This window comes from Phocoena sinus, chromosome 1 (assembly GCF_008692025.1).
Source record: "Phocoena sinus isolate mPhoSin1 chromosome 1, mPhoSin1.pri, whole genome shotgun sequence".
Classification (NCBI taxonomy): Eukaryota; Metazoa; Chordata; class Mammalia; order Artiodactyla; family Phocoenidae; genus Phocoena; species Phocoena sinus.
In genome coordinates this window covers 390,780-408,281 of record NC_045763.1, presented here as the reverse complement: position 1 = coordinate 408,281, position 17,502 = coordinate 390,780, and the positions used below count along the sequence as shown (strand labels likewise).

The 17,502-nt window shown below is 61.4% G+C and overlaps 2 protein-coding genes across 8 annotated transcripts; one reads left to right on the top strand and one right to left on the bottom strand.

The window, feature by feature from the left end:
* Positions 1–1,234: 1,234 nt before the first annotated feature.
* Positions 1,235–4,080, bottom strand: B3GALT6 (beta-1,3-galactosyltransferase 6). The gene has a single exon (XM_032637587.1). The coding sequence runs from the start codon at positions 4,036–4,038 to the stop codon at positions 3,064–3,066; it is 975 nt and encodes a 324-aa protein (XP_032493478.1). The 5' UTR covers positions 4,039–4,080; the 3' UTR covers positions 1,235–3,063.
* Positions 4,081–4,182: 102 nt separating this feature from the next.
* Positions 4,183–16,781, top strand: SDF4 (stromal cell derived factor 4). 7 transcript variants are annotated; one of them, XM_032637523.1, is made up of 8 exons: positions 4,183–4,298; positions 7,313–7,665; positions 9,519–9,596; positions 10,438–10,574; positions 11,054–11,167; positions 15,279–15,437; positions 15,641–15,816; positions 16,258–16,781. In XM_032637523.1, the coding sequence occupies exons 2-8, from the start codon at positions 7,361–7,363 to the stop codon at positions 16,432–16,434; spliced, it is 1,146 nt and encodes a 381-aa protein (XP_032493414.1). In that variant the 5' UTR covers positions 4,183–4,298; positions 7,313–7,360; the 3' UTR covers positions 16,435–16,781. The 7 variants fall into 7 exon arrangements, with proteins under 7 accessions (XP_032493414.1, XP_032493423.1, XP_032493465.1 ...); XM_032637556.1 differs by lacking the exon at positions 9,519–9,596 and adding an exon at positions 5,113–5,394 and having other exon boundaries at positions 4,208–4,298; XM_032637546.1 differs by lacking the exon at positions 9,519–9,596 and adding an exon at positions 4,622–5,394 and having other exon boundaries at positions 4,270–4,298.
* Positions 16,782–17,502: the final 721 nt, after the last annotated feature.

Sequence of the window (17,502 nt, the reverse complement as noted above, 5' to 3'; positions counted from 1 at the left end):
GCCGGTCCACATGCAGGGGATGGTGCCAGCAGGCAGGGAGGGTGAAGGCTTGGCCCCCGCCGGGCCAGGAGAACCTGCCGAAGCGGACAGGGCAGGAGCAGAGAGGCAGAGGCTGGAGGAGGGCAGACTCCTCCAGGCCGGTGGCAGGCTGGGCTCCGTGACGCCCACGTGTGGCCCGTGCACGGGCTCCAGGACCACAGATGGGGTGGCTGTGGGTCCCTCTAGGAAGGGATCCTGGCCTTCAGCTCCAACATGCTGTCTGACATCTCCTCAACCACAGTGTGGACAGGCACCGTCAGCCCAGGGTATGTGTGATGTTTTGAAATTTAATGTTTTAGGTTGAACAGCATGAAATTTCCACTTTTGTGGGTCAAAACTAGTTGCATATTGGCACTTTCACATGGTTCAACTAAACGCTAAAGCTCACAAGTGCCCCACCCCCAAGACAGGTGCCTGGAATTTTAAGATTTTTTACCAGGGGGTCTTGGACGTCGGTGCCCGGGAGGGATCTGAGGGTCCAGCGGCTCTGCCCTGGCCATGTGAGCCTCCACAGGTCTTCCCATCACTCTAGGCACCTTATCCTGTTCTGAGAAATGGGCATGTGTGCCCACCAATTCCTCCGATAATCCCGGGGTTCAGACGAGACATCCCAGGACCATCATCCCAGACAGTCAGCAGGAACTGGGTCCTGCCGTGGTCAGCATCCCTCAGCACTCACCCAGCGGAGGGCAGGGCCCCATCCAGCTCACCCTGGTGTCCCCAAACCTTCAGCCACGCAGTCAGTCCTGGCGCAAGGCTCACCACACCTCATAATCAGAGCCAGGTCAGAGGTTGGGGCCTCTGCTGTCCAGCCTCTGCCTTCTCAAGGCAGGAGAACTGTGGTCAGGTCACCAACCATAAGACTGCCCCCTTCTTTCTGGACTGAGACCCAGACTTTTTATTTATTTATTTATGGCCGCCTTGGGTCTCCGTTGCTGCACGCGGGCTTTCTCTAGTTGCGGCGGGCGGGGGCTCCTCTTCCTTGTGGTGCGCGGGCTTCTCACTGCGGTGGCTTCTCTTGCTGCACAGCACGGGCTCTAGGTACGCGGGCTTCAGTAGCTGTGGCACGCCGTCTCAGTAGCTGTGGCTCGCAGGCCCTAGAGCGCAGGCTCAGTAGTTGTGGCGCACGGGCTGAGCTGCTCCGCGGCATGTGAGATCTTCCCGGACCAGGGCTCGAACCCATGTCCTCTGCATTGGCAGACGGATTCTAAACCACTGCGCCACCAGGGAAATCCCTGAGAGTTCTTGATATTCTGCCTTTAGACAAAAATAACCAAACCTGTCACTATGGACTGACTATGCCCCCCAAATCAGACGGAGGCCCCAATGCCCTGGTGCAGTGGCGTCTGGATCAGGGTCAGGGGGCCCATGAGGGGATTAATGCCCTGCTAAGAAGGGACAGCAGAGAGCTCGCCCTGGCTCCCCCACCACAGCACGGCAGGAAGGTGGCCCTCTGCACACCAGAACGAGGGCCTTGACAGAACCCGACCACGCCGGCACCCCGATCACAGGCCCCCAGCCTCCAGAAGCCACAAGAGAGAGCCGTCTGATGTGTAAGCCACCTGGGCCAAGATACCGCTCCTAAAATGCACAGCCCGAGAGGGCTCGGGAATGGCAGTAAACAGGTGAGTCAGAGACTTGTGCCCTCCTGTTCCTAGTGCCCCAGAGCCTGGGCTGCAGGCAGGTGGCAGCACAGCCCGGACCCAGACAGAAAATGCGAGTTCTCACACCCCCAGCCTGAGAAGGGCTCCCCGTTTCCCGGGAGCCACTTTATTTGACTTCTGCAATGACCACAGTGCTCACTTTTCACATTTAACGGGGAAAAGAGGAAGCCCCAACCTTCTGGGGACGTGCAAGGGTGCCACGAACTCCTGCTGTCCCCAAGGGGACATGCCACAGCAAGGCTGTCTCAAGACAGATTTTGGGAAACCTCGTCAATGCTTCCAGAAACACTTGCCCTGGGCGGCCGAGAGGAAGCCTTAGAGAAAATTGTTTTTAGAGAGAGACAGTGGGGTCGCCTTCCGTGTAAACAGAAGAGAGGCGGATGAGTTCTTCCATGTCTCAACTTTTAAGCAGCAATGCGTCTACAACTCAAGTTGGAAAAACTGATTAACCCACGAATTCCAAGTTCTCGCAGAAAAATCCTCTCTTAAATACCAAAATATATGAGACCCCCCCCAACTCTCAACTCAAACGCTTATCTTCGCAAATTCACAAAATTTATAAATAAATAGCAGGCAAGCTCTGAATTACACGTACCACGAATTCACTCCAGACAAACACACAGACCAAAATACCACAAAAGCTGACTCACATAAAACGAAGTTAAACTCTAGACGTACATGTGACAAGGGTTACCAGCAGGAGACGCAAGAGGTGACCTAACGGCATAGAGCAACAGTAACTTCTATAAAAGCTGTTGGGTTGCATCACATGGCGAGTCTCCAAGTGCCAGGGCCCAGTTAACAGCGGTCACAGCCCTCAGCAGGTGCAGATGGATGGTCAGTACAGTGGAGGCAGGACACGACATTGTCCCCAGCCCTGAGGGGCGGGGAATTTTTCTTTGGGGTCATGTCCTGCAAGGCCTGTCAGCTCCATCCTCTGGCTCCTTGGTGCCGGCCTGGGAGAGGACAGTGTGTGCTCAGGCCCCGCGGGGCTGCCTGCGGACTCGCCCACGTCCAGGCAAAACGCTGAAATCCAGGGACAAGCCATTTCTGTCTGACAGGATGCTGGCCGCAGACGCAGAACAAGATGATGCCCTCGGGTAGGCTGTATGGGCGCTTAGCGGAGCCGGGGCTTAGGAGGTGTCCACTGCTGCCTGGCATCTGGCCCATGGTCACCAGGTAAACTGGGTCCTCTCGAGGGCCGGCCTCATGCTAACGACCAGCCAGAAGCTGTCAGCTTCACCAGTGGAAAGCCGGCGGGCGGCCCCCAGTGACTCGGTCCAACCTCCACACACCACCACGAGCGGCAGAATGGCTGCGCAGGGTCGGGAGCCGGGCGTCCCAGCCCTGCACGGGGCGGTCAGGGGATGCCCTCCTTCCGCTGGCAGCACTGCGAGGGTGGCGCCGACCAGTCGTAGACGTAAGACAGGCGCAGCTGCACCTCCCGCTTGCACAGGCGGCCCTCGCGTGCCAGCGTCCGGTGCTTCTCTAGCATGTCCTCCAGGCTCTGCTTGTGCGTCACCAGGTACTGGTTATTGCAGCCGCGGGACTTGTACTCGGTGTCGAAGCGCGGGTCGTGCTCGCGCTGCACGTCCACCGGCGCCAGCCAAGCGCCCAACGACACGTCCTCGCTGTGCCACGCGCGCAGGTACTCGCGGCTGAGGCGCAGGTAGCGCACGAGGTCGGCCGAGAGCACGTACCCGCCGCCCAGGGCGTAGGGCAGGTAGTAGTCGCAGAGCTGCCAGGCGGCCTCGCGCCAGCGGCCCCCGGGCCGGACGCGGCCGCGGCCCGAGAAGAAGCCCCAGTAGAGGCGGCGGCGGCGCGCGGGGTCGCGGGCGCGCAGCTCGGCCAGCAGCGCGTCCAGACGCGCGAACGAGTCGTCGTCTGCCTTGAGCACGAACTCGAAGGCCACGTGCTCGTCCAGCCAGGCCAGCATGGCCAACACCTTGGCCGTGAGGTTCTCGTACGCGTCACGCAGCGCGGGCAGCAGCAGCAGGTCTCCGTGCCGTGCCTGTTCGCGTTCCAAGGCGCGCCGCTCGTCGGCGCCCAACCCGCCGGTGCCCACGGCGAAGCGCGCCCACACGTCCCCGGGGCCGCCGCGCCGCGCCGCCAGCCATGTGCTGCGGACCATGCTGCGCCGCTCGGCCGCCCGCGGCGCGCTAGCCACCAGTACGGCCAGAAAAGCGGCGGCGCGCGCGGGGCCGAAGGGCGCGGGCGCGGCGGGGTCGACGGGCGCCCTGCAGCGCGCCAGGTAGAGCAGCGCAGCGCCGCCCAGCGCCAGGGCGCTCAGGCCCAGCGCCGTTCGGTGCCGCCACGCGCGCCGCAGCAGCTTCATGGCGCGGGAAGCGCCGCGGACCGCGCCGTCGGGCTACGTGGACCCGCGTACGCTCCTCATTGGCCGCCCGGGAGGGCGGAGAGGCCGCTTCCGCCCGGGGGAAAGATGGCGGCGCCGGCATCGGCGCGGGGAGGTCGCACCGCCCTGCGACCCGCCTCTTCCCGGAAGAGTGATGGCCGGGGCCTAAGAGGTGGCCCGTTGGAGGCGTCGCAGGCGCTCGGGTCGCGCTCGGTGGATCGTGGGTGCGGCGAGGGAGGCCGGTGAGTGAGGGTCCCAGGACGTGACAGCCCCTTCCCGGCCCCGGGGCGGCGGGAAGGCGGCGCGCTGCAGGCCGACGGGGCCTCGGGCGGCCGGCATCTGCTGCCGACCGGGCCCCTCGGATACCGGAGTCGGGGGTCGGTGGAGCCGGGTCGGCGGCCGCGGCCCCGCCGTTCGGGGGTGGGGAGGGTCCGAAGTCCGGGTGAGGCCCGGGACGCCCGGCTCGGCCCGGGGCAGTCGCTGCCAACGCCGTGTGCGACTCCTGAAGCCGAGGACGGAGCGTTTAGAAAAAGTGTTTGCGTTTTAACGACAGTGTTCTTACTAGTTTCATCAGAGCGGGCACCAGGGCTGTCCAGGAGTCCGGGATGGGTCCCCCAGTCAGCGGGGCAGACCCTGCTCTGAAATCTCTTCCCCTGGGGCGGGAAGTGAGCGGCTGACTCCTGTGCTCACCACGGTACAGAAACGTTGCGAATGGAGGGGAGGAAGTGCCCGACCTTCTGATGCCTACACGGTTATTTTGGGGTTACTCTTTGTGCAAAATATCATGTAAATAACATTCCCTGTACTGTCTATCAAGATAAGCAGAATGTGGGATTGACTGTTCTTCCCAGAAAAGTCCAGTCCGTTCGGTGTTTATGGCCACCAGTCAGCAGAGTGGCGTGAAGGCCAGGAGGAAGTTGTCTTGGTTTGCTCGTGGGCTTGGGGAATATACGCATCGTGGCAGAGCAGAAAGGCCTGCTGTGTGGACAGTGTGATGGGTGCTGGGGCGGTGCCCTCAGAGAGGGACAAGTGGAAGTTCCAGTAAATGTGGTTCAGGGGACGGTGACCACGCAGAGAGCACAGCTGGTGGGTTCTCGTGGGTGTGGGGAGGGTGCAGGCCCTCACAGACACGGAAAGAGGGATGTAAGGCGGCCCTTCCGTGAGTTGCTCCTCCAAGGAATGAGCCAGCTGAGCTGGGAGAGCAGGATCTCGTCCAGGGGTCCAGATAGCACCTGGGCCCAGAAGACCTGAAACCGACGGAACGCGTCTCGGGTGATAGTAGAGCGAAGGGTCTTCTGTCTCGGCGCAGAAAAAATTCACTGAGCAGCAGAGTGACAGGTAAGGAAAGAGTTTATTGCTGTAGGACGCCTGTGAGAGATACAAGCGGGCAGGCGGGGAGCTCTGCCCTGAGAACTAAGCTACACTTTTATAGCGGAAGGAAAGTGGGCAGGGGAGAAGACCACCTTCTTCCTCATTCTTGAGTAGACGTCACCCTTCCATCACCAGTTCCTCCTCCTTGTCGGGCTGGGGAGTTTTCTTGTCCCTACACGGTCAGACTGGGACTGTCATGGCGCAGTGGAAATGAGCAGAAAGGCGGTAACACATACTAAAATCTGGGAGATCATCTCAGGCTTCAGTATAGCGCCACCTTGTCCTTATATTTTTGTTTTGAGCTTGCGCAGAGGGGCGTGTCTTAGGAACCATTAACTTACTGACCTTACTGGGCAGGGTGTGGGTCTCATTCCCCCATTTTATCGTCTGGGGCATGTCTTGTGCTTACGTTGCATGGTTTGTTGCTCAGCAAGCCTGCTTTCTAGAGCGATCATTGACTTACAGGGTCTCCCATACGTTCTCCTTCATGGCTGATCCCTTAGTGGGATTAACTGTTTAGGCACCGGCTTTGTCCCTTTACCCCGTCCTTGTCAGACCGACTGAGGTGTCCCCGTGCCAGGGGAGGCGTTGGTCAGGAGCGCGCAGGGTAGAGAAGAGGCATCAGAGGAGCAAGTGGTGACGTCTGCCAGCCGGGGAGGGCCTGTGGCCCTGGCCTTGGGCTGCGCTGCCAGCCAGCACGGGTGCCTGCTTGGCCTGACGGAGGGCACCGTGGTTCGAACCCCTGTGCCTCACCTTGGACACCACCCTGGCCTGGGGGGCTTCCCTCTGCTGCTCCCTGTCAGGCCTGCTGGAGGGGGGCCTCCGCGGCACCTGGGAGGGCCCGCAGGCGTTTGCTGGGTGGACAGGCTCCAAGAGGAACACGTTAAGGGCAAGAAGGTCCTGAGGAGCGCAGTGGGGAAGTGGGGGGGGGGGCTGGAGGAGGAGCCGTGGGGGCGGGAAGGCAGGCGGCCCCGGGTGGGCAGCAGATGTGGGAGAGGCCGGGTGGCCGAGTGCTGGGTGTGAGCGCCTGTGGCCCTGGGGTCCCTGACGTGGACAGAGGGTGGCCTCGTTCCTTCACCGCCAAGCCCGGGCACGCCCAGGGTCACAGACTTCCTGGGCACTCTGGCCTTCTCGGTGTTCGTGTGTGAACGTGAGCAAGGATGCCTGTGTGTGTGTGTGAGCACACGTGGGCGTACGTGTGGATGTGTGTGTACGTGTGGGTGCGTGCCCGTGGATGTGTGCACTTGTGGATGTGTGCCTGCGTGTACACGCTGTGTTTACGTGTGTACATGTGTGTGCACAAGGGTCGTGGAGGTGGGGAGGGGGAGGGGTGGTGCCTTGCCCAGTGGGTTTGGGCTTCGCTGGCACCAGGCCCTCACAAAGCCTTGGGGTGAGGAGGCCGAAGCTGAGGCGGGCAGGTGCCTTCGTCAAGGTCCCGGAGCTCGCGAGTGCTGGGCTGGCATCTGGAGAGTGAGTTACGGTGACTCTGGGGCCAGCCTCCAAGGACAGCCGTGCTGGGGGCAGCTGCGGTGGGCCTGGAGAAGGGGCAGGGTTAGCGGTGCGGGGCGTACCTTGAGGCAGGGCCACCTCATCGTGGTTGGAGGAGGGAGTGGAAGAAGGAGAAAACAGGATGCCCAGCGTAGGTCCTGGAAACCAAGGACTTCTATTTCGTGTTGCAAAATAAACGTCTCTTTAGAGGAGTGTTTGCTGGGGCTCCACCATCTCGTGGCTCTGCGCCCTCTTCGTGGGCCGTTAGGTGCTGGCTGGGACCGGGCAGCCTCAGGCTGGCCGCAGGCAGTGTGCCGGCTGTGGGGCCTCCCGCGTTGCCCTGGGTGGTAGGCAGGCTGTGATCACCACCTCCTCACCTGCCACCCCCCTTCCCCAGCTCCCGGCCACACTCGCAGGCCATCCTGCAGCGCAGACCCCGGCAGCCATGACCTCCAGGCAGGCTCCCCTCTGTGGCCTGGCCCCTCGCTGCCTCTGGCTCCTGGGGGCTGTCCTTCTGATGGACGCGTCCGCCCGGCCCGCCAACCACTCGTCCGCTCGGGAGAGAGTGGGTAGCAGGGAGGAAAACGAGATCCTGCCTCCGGACCACCTGAACGGGGTGAAGCTAGAGATGGATGGGCACCTCAACAGGGATTTCCACCAGGAGGTCTTCCTGGGCAAGGACACGGACGGCTTTGAACAGGACGCGGAGCCCCGGAGGAGCCGGAGGAAGCTGATGGCCATCTTCTCCAAGTAGGTGCTGCTGGGGCCTGCGGGGGGGTGTGGGGGGCTGGCCTCGGCCTCCTTGTTGGTCCATTCCTGGCTCTGCGTGGCGCCGAGGTGACGAGGCCCCCCTCGGTGACGTGCTGTGGAGGTGGTGCCGTGACACGTACTCCTGGGAAGTTGGCAGCGTGGGAACCGCGAGGCGGCAGCCCTGAGCTGCGCCCTGTGTCCGGCGGGGGCTCAGAGGGCGTGGGGAGGGCTGCGTGGGGCAGAGGTGCCAGCACCTTGCTGCCCGTGGGACTGGTCGCAGTGCCAGTTAGAGGCAGGGCCCGTGGGCGCGGAGCTGCTGCTGGGCATGGTCGGCCGTCGGCTCCGTGCCGCCATCAGCGCTCCAGTGAGCGTGTGCGGACGGGGCTGTACTGTTCTGCTGGCCTGGAGCCACGACAGGTTGAGGTGATGGGCGGACAGGGCCCATGGGGCAGGTGGTGGGGAGGGTGAGGGGTTTGGCCCGGGGACACCAGGCGGGCCCGATGGGTCTGCTCTCTGCACGCGTTATGGGTTAGGCGCCCGCAGGCCGTGGGCTGGTCCGGGGCTCTGCCTCAGCGCCGGCCTGGCAGGTCCCAGGCTCGGTACTGGCGATACGGTGGCCGCCAGGGTCATGTGCCAGGATGCACGATGGGTGGCTCTTGGTTCTAGAAAGGAGACTGACTCTCTCGTGGGGGGCTGTGCGTGCACACAGGGGTCACGCGGCCGGGGGACCAGCTCTGGCAGCGTCCCCGTCGGTGAAGTGGGGGACCACGGGCGGGGCGGCGGCCCCCCGAGGCGCCTAGCCGGCCGCCTGGCCCCCTGGATGCGCCCTCTTCAGTTTGAGGAACTGATCGTTGTCAGCGGCTGAAGTGACCGAAACCTCGTCCGGCGCCCAGACCTCACTGTCCCGTGAAGCCGGGAAGGAAGCTGTGAGCGGGGCCACAGGGCACGTGGCTTCTTCCAGGGATCAGCAGGGCAGCCGCGTGCACCAGGCCGAGGGGACCCCCGGAGTGGGGAGGAGTGGCGACAGAGCCTCCCTCACAGCTGCTCTGGGAGTGGGAGTGGGGTTCAGGTGTGGAGAGCAGATCACCGGGAAACGCAGAAAACCGGGCCCTGAGGGGCAGGGCGTCCCGGGCCGTTGCAGCTGCGCTCGGCTGCATCCGCCCATGTCACGTGTCTTCCTTATACGTCCCGTGTCTAGCAGGTTTGTCATCGGGGAGCCTCTAGCCCGTGTTCACCTTCTCAGTCAGACCCCCCCAGAGCCGTCCCACTTGGAGGTGCCACCGTGGCCCCTGTGGGGCCCCCTGCCAGCTGCTGTTGCCTCCCCTGCACCCCGCCCGGGGCAGATCAAACACGTGCCTCAAGACCTAGTTCTGAACAGATAGAAGTAATGTTGCACAGCACCTCTCGAGTGAGCTTTTTATTCTGGAGTGGTTTTAGGTTAACAGAAAGATGCAGACCGAGGCACACTGTGGAAACTGAGACGCGACGGTGCTCGGTTACTGTTCCCCGCGCCCCAGGCTGCAGGTCACGCGCTGCCGCAGGGTCCTCTTTCTGCCCGGGGTCCCATCTGGGAGCCTACTTTTTCGTGACCTTGACGGTTTGGGGGAGGACCACTCAGGTGTTCTGTAGCGTGTCCCTGATTTGGGCTTTGTCTGCTGTGTTTTCTCCTGGTTAGACAGGGGTTGTGGTTTATGGAAAGAAGACCCCAGAGGTGAGGTGGCGCTCTCGTCACATCACATCAGGGCACCTGACGTCCGCACGACATCACGGGGGCTGTCGGCCTGGTCACCTGGCTCAGGGGGGATCTGCCAAGGAGTGTCACTCCTTGTCCTGTCCTCCCGTCTCTCTGGCAGCCACTCAGAGGGGCAGCCCACCCTCCCGGGGGTGGGAGCGAAGCTCCGGGGAAGACCCGCCGTGTGGTCTGGACTCCCGTAAGGAGGATGGACGCGTGGGTGTCGTCTGCGCTTTGGTGGGGACGTAGCTCCGCGCTGTCGGTTTGGCTGCCCACCTCGTTCCAGCCTTGGCCGCCAGGACCTTGTCGTTGCCCACCCCTCCCACCCCCCACCCCTTGTGAGCGCTTCCTTCCTTTCTTGCACTGCCAGCCACGCCAGCTTCCCTTCATCTTGTTGTGTTCCCGCCTCAGCCCTAGAATCACCCAGTTCTCCGGGGAGCGCTGGTTCGTTTCATGGGAGAGTGCGATTTAGAAACCAGGACCCAGCAGCGGGTGTGGGCGTTGCTGCTGGGGTGTCCTCTGCTATGTGTGTGTGTGCCAGCCGTGCATAAACGTGTGTTCTGACCCGTGTCCACTGGTGTGCACGAGCCGTGCACACACCCACATATGCACGTGCGTGCAGAGTGTACAGCTGCCGGCACACCTGCACCTACAGCTGTTCCTTTGTCTCGCTGGCTGTGTTTGTGCGAGTAGACAGGACTGTGCTCCAGTGTCTGAGCTCCAGTCCTGTTACCAGGGACTCCTCTTGGGTCCCAGGTGTGTGGGTCTGTGGACCCCGTCCTGCGGCAGGGGGGAGATTTGTTCCCCTCGCAGTGGTCCCGAGACGGATGGGGTAGTGACACTGCCCAGTGTCCTCCCTGATTCCCCCACTGTGCCCCCCACATCCCCCCGACGTCTCCTGTGTCACCGTTGGGTGGGATGTGTTGCCGTTCGTGGTGGTTTTGTGGCTGCCTGCAGAACCCCTGTGGCCATCCTTCTGTCCGTACACCCATCTGTTGGGGTGCTGGAGGCCTCGCCTGACACGTCTCGTGGGCCTGCAGGGTGGATTTGAACACCGACAGAAGGATCAGTGCCAAGGAGATGCAGCGCTGGATCATGGAGAAGACGGCCGAGCACTTCCAGGAGGCCATCGCGGAGAGCAAGGCGCACTTCCGAGCCGTGGACCCCGATGGTGACGGTATGGCCAACCTCGCCCTGACCCTGGTGGCCTGAGGCTGCTGGCGGAGGGCGGTGCCTGGAGGTGTGTGCGGGGGCGGGGCTCCAGGCCGAGGGCCCAGGAACGAGGAGGTGAGAGGCAGGAGGGGCCTGCAGGTGCTGCCAGGGAGACAGACGCCAGCTTGCCGTGCAGGTGGGGACCACGGGGCTAGGCTCTGTCGTGAAGCTTGGAGCCGTGTTTTGCTGCCCCTGCCTCTACAGATGCCCTTAGCACCAGGATTTTGGATTGATGGCTTAAAGTAACTAGATACGTCTTTTTAAAAACGTTCAATGTTGGGACTCCCCTGGCGGTCCAGTGGTTAAGACTCCTCACTTCCAACGCAAGGGGCTCGAGTTTGATCCCTGATCGGGGAACTAAGATCCCACGTGCCCCACGGTGCGGGCAAAAAAAAAAAAAGCGTTCGTTGTTAAACCTCCTAAGAAGCTGTCTTGCTCTTTCAGGCCATGTGTCATGGGATGAGTACAAGGTGAAGTTTTTGGCGAGCAAAGGCCATGATGAGAGAGAAGTTGCTGATAAGATACAGAATAAGTGGGACCTGAACGTCGACGAAGAGAGTAAGGGCTCGGCCTCCCGTGGCCAGCGTGGCGCGCGTGACAGCACAGATGCCGGGAGGGAAGGGGGCGAGGCGGGTGTGGCCACAGCCGGGTGCTCCCGCGGGGCCGCTAGGCAGAGCCCCCAGGACCCTCCAGGTGCTGTGGGTGGTTAGGTGCAGCCGGCGGCCTCAGGTGGGCTTGAGCTCCGGGGAGGAGGTGGCGGAAGCACCGGAAGCAGGTCTCGGCTGGGACAGGTCCTCAGTGCCAGATGAGGTCCGACCCCGGGAGTCGGCAAGGCCGGTGGGGGCTCCTGCCTGCGGTGCCTGGAGGCCGCAGTCCCAGCCGGCTCTCCCCTTAGCTTTTCAGAGACGTTCCTTTAAAAACCCATCTCCGTGGTACAAAATTTGACACCTTTTAGCTGAGTTCTGAAGCACCACTGAAGAGTTCTCGTGACCTTCACTGGTTACTGTCTCCAGCTCTGTGCCATCCCGTCCCTCCCGGGGGTTCGTTCGCAGCCGGGTGTCGAGTTCAGCTCGTTGGGGGCTTTGTCAGAGCGCCGTGTGCTTCCTGTGTTCTCCTGTTCGGTCTCTACTGGGTGGGTCGTCCCTGCCATTGTCATCCAGTGTGTCGTTTTCTCTTGATGGACACGTGAGTGCCGAATTTTTACTGGGACGTCTCTGTACCTGCGATGCTACCCTGTTTGTCTCACGTGCACCTGGCCGTCAGGGTTGCGTCATGGCCTCCTGCTGGTGTCTGTGGCCCTTCCCGCCTCTGCTTTGTGACGGCTGCCGCTGTGTTCTTTTGGTCCAGGGATGTTCGTTACTGTTATGTCTGTAGATGTGCTGTGGGCGCCACGGTTCTCTGTCAGGGTTGGTGTTTTTAGCACTGGACTCTCTCGTCTGCCATCAAGGTTGCAATCTGCGCCTTCTTTCTCTGTGCACTTGCTCTTTAGTTTTTAATTCCGAATTTCGCTTGTTCCCTGCTGTGGTGCAGGGAAGCCATTGGCTTCTGTATGGCAGCCTTCCGTCCTGTAGCCTTGCTGTGCTTGCTGAGTGGCTCCAGGAGTTTCTTGTCGATTCTTTTGGGTTTTCTACGTAGGCGATCGTGACATCGTTGAACAAAAACGGTTTATTTCCTCCTTCCCAATCAGTGTCTCTTTTATTCCTTTTCTTGTCTTAGTGCATCAGCTAGGACTTCCCAGTGAGATGTTGAAGAGCAGTGGTGAGAAGGGCCATCCTTGCTTTAAATCTGAGTTTAGTGGAAAAGCTTTGGCTTTCTCGCCATTATGATCTTAGCTGTGGGTTTTTAGTGGATATTCTATATCAAGGTGACGAGTCCCCTCTGTTCCTAGCGTGCTGAGAGTTTTCGTCATGAATGGGTGTTAGATTTTGTCAGATGCTTTTTTGCATCTATTGATACGACCACGTGATTTCTTTTCATTAGCCTGTTGATGTGAATATCAGTTGAATTTCAGAGGTTGAACCAACCTTGCCTACGTGGGATAAATCCCACTTGGTTGTAACATGTAATTGTTTTTGTATGTCGTTGAATTTGATCTGCTAATATATATATATATAGTGTGTGTGTGTGTGTGTGTGTGTGTGTGTGTGTGTGTGGTACACGGGCCTCTCACTGCTGTGGCCTCTCCCGTTGTGGAGCACAGGCTCCAGACGCGCAGGCTCAGCGGCCAGGGCATGAACCCGTGTCCCCGGCATCGGCAGGCGGACTCTCAACCACTGCGCCGCCAGGGAAGCCCCTGCTAATATTTTGTTGAATGTTTTTGTGTCTATAATCATGCGAGATATCCGTCTGTAGTTTTCTTGTGTCCTTCCTGCTTTTAGCGTTAGGACCTCAGAGGATGAGTTAGGAAGTGTTCACTGTTTCTCTCCTCTGGAAGAGATTGTGGAGATTGGTATGGCCTCCTTCCCACATGTTTGGCAGAATTCACCTGTGAACCGCCCTTGAGACTTGGTTTTTCCAAAGCATTTTGGTTTTTTATGGACTACGTAGAGGTTAGCTTTATATTGTGAGCCAGTCTGAATTTCTTGGTAATAGATGAGTTAAGCTCATTTCTGTTTCTATTGATATTTCTTTTTTTTCCTTTCATCTTTCTCTCTGCTAGCGTGGGATTTAGAGACCCCACTTTCCTTTTCTCAGCAGTCACATGACCCTATCTGGTGGCCTGACAGGTGTGAATGGGGCACCCAGCTTTCCAGGTGTGCCCATGGGGGCTGCCCATTGTGGGCAGGGGTTTTGTATCTTACAGCTTTACTTTTTTCTTCTCAGTCTATCGTTGACCGTCTAAGTCAAGACCATTTTACTCTGTTCTGGGCAGTATAGAGGCCTCCTTCCTAGTTTGTGTGGTGTCACCCAGGATTTTGATTCTGCTGGTTTTTATTTATTTATTTAATTTATTATTTTTGGCCGCGTTGGGTCTTCATTGCTGCGCACGGGCTTTCTCTGGTTGCCGCGAGCGGGGGCTGCTCTTCGTTGCGGTGCGCGGGCTTCTCATTGCGGTGGCTTCTCTTGTTGCGGAGCGCGGGCTCTAGGCACGCAGGCTTCAGTAGTTGTGGCGCACGGGCTTAGCTGCTCCGCGACACTTGGGATCTCCCCGGACCTGGGCTCGAACCCGTGTCCTCTGCATTGGCAGGCGGATTCTTAACCACTGTGCCACCAGGGAAGCCCCTCTGCTGTTTTTCAAAGCCTGTAAATAAGATGTTATTTTCTTCCTGAAATGGTTGTTGGCCATTTTTATGTTTGTCTCCATTTTGTGTTTCCACTGTTTGTCCTGGGTGCAGACTGTCCCCTGAACGTGTCCTTTAGAGGTGTCTGGTGGGGGCCCCTGTCCTCCTCCTGCCAGCACTGGAGATTTAGCACTGGCTCCTGGGGTAGCTGCCGGCCGTCTGTGCCTGCTTGTCTGTCCTCAGCGCCCTTTCCCTTGGGTGTGTGTGGGGTCAGGACGTGTTCTTCCTGGATCTAGAGCTCATGGTATCTCCATCCGCCCAGCCCTCACCTCACTCCCGTGTGTTCATGAGTCTGGGGCGGGGGAGGGGGGTGAGCAGCTCTGGGCGATCAGAAATGAAAAGCAGCTTGTCGAGGGTCCCAAAGGAGGGAGAGTGTGGGGGAGGGCTGAGCTCATGTGGCCCCCCCGGGGCCGCCGTCCCCTGTGCCGCAGGCGGGGTCCCTCCAGGCCGCCTCCAGCTTCTGGTGCTGCCAGCGTCCCTGCTTGTGGCCACTGCTCTCCAATCTCATCTCCTCTTACACAAGGACACCGGGGCTTAGGACCCACCTGAATCCCAGGTGGTCTCGTCTCAAGATCCTTTACTAATTTCACCTGCCAAGACCTTTTTTCCAGATCAGGTCGCATTCGCAGGCTCTGGGTAGACACGGCAAGGCAAGCCTATGCCCGTCTCACCACTCCTGTCCCTGTGGCCGGGCAGGTAGGCAGTGGGCGATCCTGTAGTTGCCACGGCTCTTCTGTCCTTCTGTCAGAAGGCACGAGGTGTGAGGCCACAGGCATTGTGTGGGGCTCTCCCTGTCGCGACCGGGCCGGGCCCGGCGTCCCTGTTCCCAGCGGGAAGCTGGAGTCGGGCCCCGGGTGAGGGTGCGGATGCTGCGCCGGCTTCTCCCCGCTCCCTGGCTGGACACCCAGCTCGTCAGCGACCACCGGCCCCAGGGGCCCCACGCCGGGCCTTCCCACAGTGGCAGGGGTGGCGGGGATCTCACAGGGGACGCGTGAGTCATATCTGGAAACTGAGTTTTCCCTCAGAGCCCTGCCCGGGACAGTGCACGGGCGGAGACGGAAGGGAAGCAAGTCGTGCCTTTGTTCCCACAGAGCCGGCGGCCCGCTTCCCGGGAACGAGCGGGGGCGGGGCTGTGTCTAAGGGGGTCTGTGTCCGGGGTGGGGGGGGGTCTGTTTCGGTTGAGGGTCTGCACCTGCATCTTGGGGCGCCTGTGTATCTGCGCCCCAGGGGGCTGAGGACCCCTCCGAGGGCCAGGCCCTTGGCCCCGCGCGCCACCACATCCTGAGCTGGCCCCCCCTGCACTCGGGCTGCGTGTCTCGGAACTTTCTGGATGCATGCAGGGGTCCCGTGTGCGTGGGTCCTCACGGATGCGCGTCTCTCTCTCTCAGCACAGGAAGTCCTGGAGAACCTCAAAGACCGCTGGTATCAGGCGGACAACCCGCCCCCGGACCTGCTGCTGACGGAGAGCGAGTTCCTGTCGTTCCTGCACCCCGAGCACAGCCGCGGCATGCTGCAGTTCATGGTCAAGGAGATCATCCGGGACCTGGGTGAGGCCCAGCCGCGGAGGTCAGCACGGGCCGGTCCTGGGCTGGGTGGCCCGCGGGGGCTGTACGGCCGCTGTTTGGGGTCAGGCCGAAACCGCGCAAACTGAAAACCTGGCAGCAAAGCCCCGTCAGTTGAGTTTTCTCCGGAGTGGCCTCAGTGGTCCCGCGCCCGCTGGAGTCTTGACGTCTGCCCCCGTGTCCCGCAGACCAGGATGGTGACAAGAAGCTCTCGCTGTCCGAGTTCATCTCTCTGCCCGTGGGCACCGTGGAGAACCAGCAGGGCCAGGACGTGGACGACGGCTGGGTGCGAGACAGGAAGAGAGAGTTCGAGGAGCTGATCGATGCCAACCGCGACGGAATCGTGACCGCGGCGGAGCTGGAGGTGGGTGTGGGGCCCGCTGCTCCGGGAAGCGGGGTCGGCCTGGCCGGACGCTGGGGCGGGAAGGCTGCGCGCCGCTGGACCCGCCTCCTGCCTCGGGAGTGTCTTCACTGGTGTCGCGTGTAGGTGCTGCATGGGGCTTGTTTTTCCCCATTGCTGCATGAGTCATTTCATTTTAGCCGGAGCTCTCTGATCCCTGCTGATAGCGGCGGGACCCCCGGTTCGGGAGCTCCTTCCCCTCAGCACTGCCACCCCGGTGGCCGAGCCGGTCCGTGTGCGTGTGCCCTGCTCCAGGGCCAGCCTTCTCCCTGTCCTGCCCTTCCGTGGGCGCGGTGCTACCCATGCCGGTGAAGGCTGCGTGGCCGGATGCGGGCTGAACGTGAGGAGATGCCTCCGGCCCGGGGCGGCATGGGCTGTGGCGGGGCTGAGCCGGGGTCCTTGCAGGACTACATGGACCCCATGAACGAGTTCAGCGCCCTCAACGAGGCCAAGCAGATGATCGCCGTTGCCGACGAGAACCAGAACCACTGCCTGGAGCCCGAGGAGGTGCTCAAGTACAGCGAGTTCTTCACGGGCAGCAAGCTGGTGGACTACGCCCGCAGCGTGCACGAGGAGTTCTGAGCCGCGCCCGCCCCTCCCCCACCCCGCCCCTCCCGCGGCGCCTCAATTCCCGCGATTCCCGCGTACCCACTGCTTCTCGCTTCCGAGAACTGGAGCCCTTCTGCCAGAGGCACCGGCCGCATCAAGGCCTGCGGGCTGGCCACACCGTGGGAAATACGCGGTTCCCGCCGTTTCCTTGAACACTGAAAGATGAAGGCTTTGCTGGAAACCAGCAGCCGGCGGCTGGGGGGTCGGCAAGGGGCCGTGAGAGCCGCCGGCACTGTGGCGTTCAGTCTCTGAGGAAACGCTAATACTGGTGACAGGAATCACATTAATTTACTTTGAAATATAGTTTCCTTTTTCTCCCAGCTTCATTTTTTTGGTGGGAAAAAAAACACGTAGACGATACTTCGGATGTCTGTGGCCAGGCGGCTTCCACTTGAAGCTTTGCGGTGGGCGGTTTGGTTAGAGCAGGGGCTTGCTAGCGCCGGTGGTCACCTGCGACACGGGGGAGGATGACACGGGGCCGCCAGGCGGGACGGTGTCCTGGTGGGGGACAGGGAGGGGCCGTCTGCAGGGCGGGAGTTGGGGATCTGGGCTGCAGATTTAAAGTCAGGAGCTGGAGTCCAGGCCTGGGTGAGGCCACCTGGGAGGGGCTGGGAGGAAATGGGAGTTTGGGGTGGAGGGGGCTCTGAGGACGAGCCCTGGGCCCCCAGGGCGTGGGGCTGGGAGCGGAGAACTCGGGGAGTCCCCAAGAGCCACCCAGAGTCCTGGCCTGGGGCGTGGTGGGGGGGGCGGGGAGGAGCGGCCTGGGGGGTCAGGAGCCGCTGGCGGGAGGGGTGAGACCTGGTCCCCCCGGCCGCGGTCCCACCACCACACCGGGCCCTTCCCCCGGGGTTGGCATGCCCGCTGGCTTGGCTGGGGTGCGGGCTGGGGGGGTGTGGGCAGTGAGAGTTAAGTGACAAGGGAGGGTTTCCACTCTACGTACCCATGAACCTGGCCCCCCGCCGGGCCCCCCTCAGAGCCCTGAGCCGTGGCCCATGGTGCCTCGGTGGACGGCTCACCCGGCCAGGGGGTCCGCACGGGCCT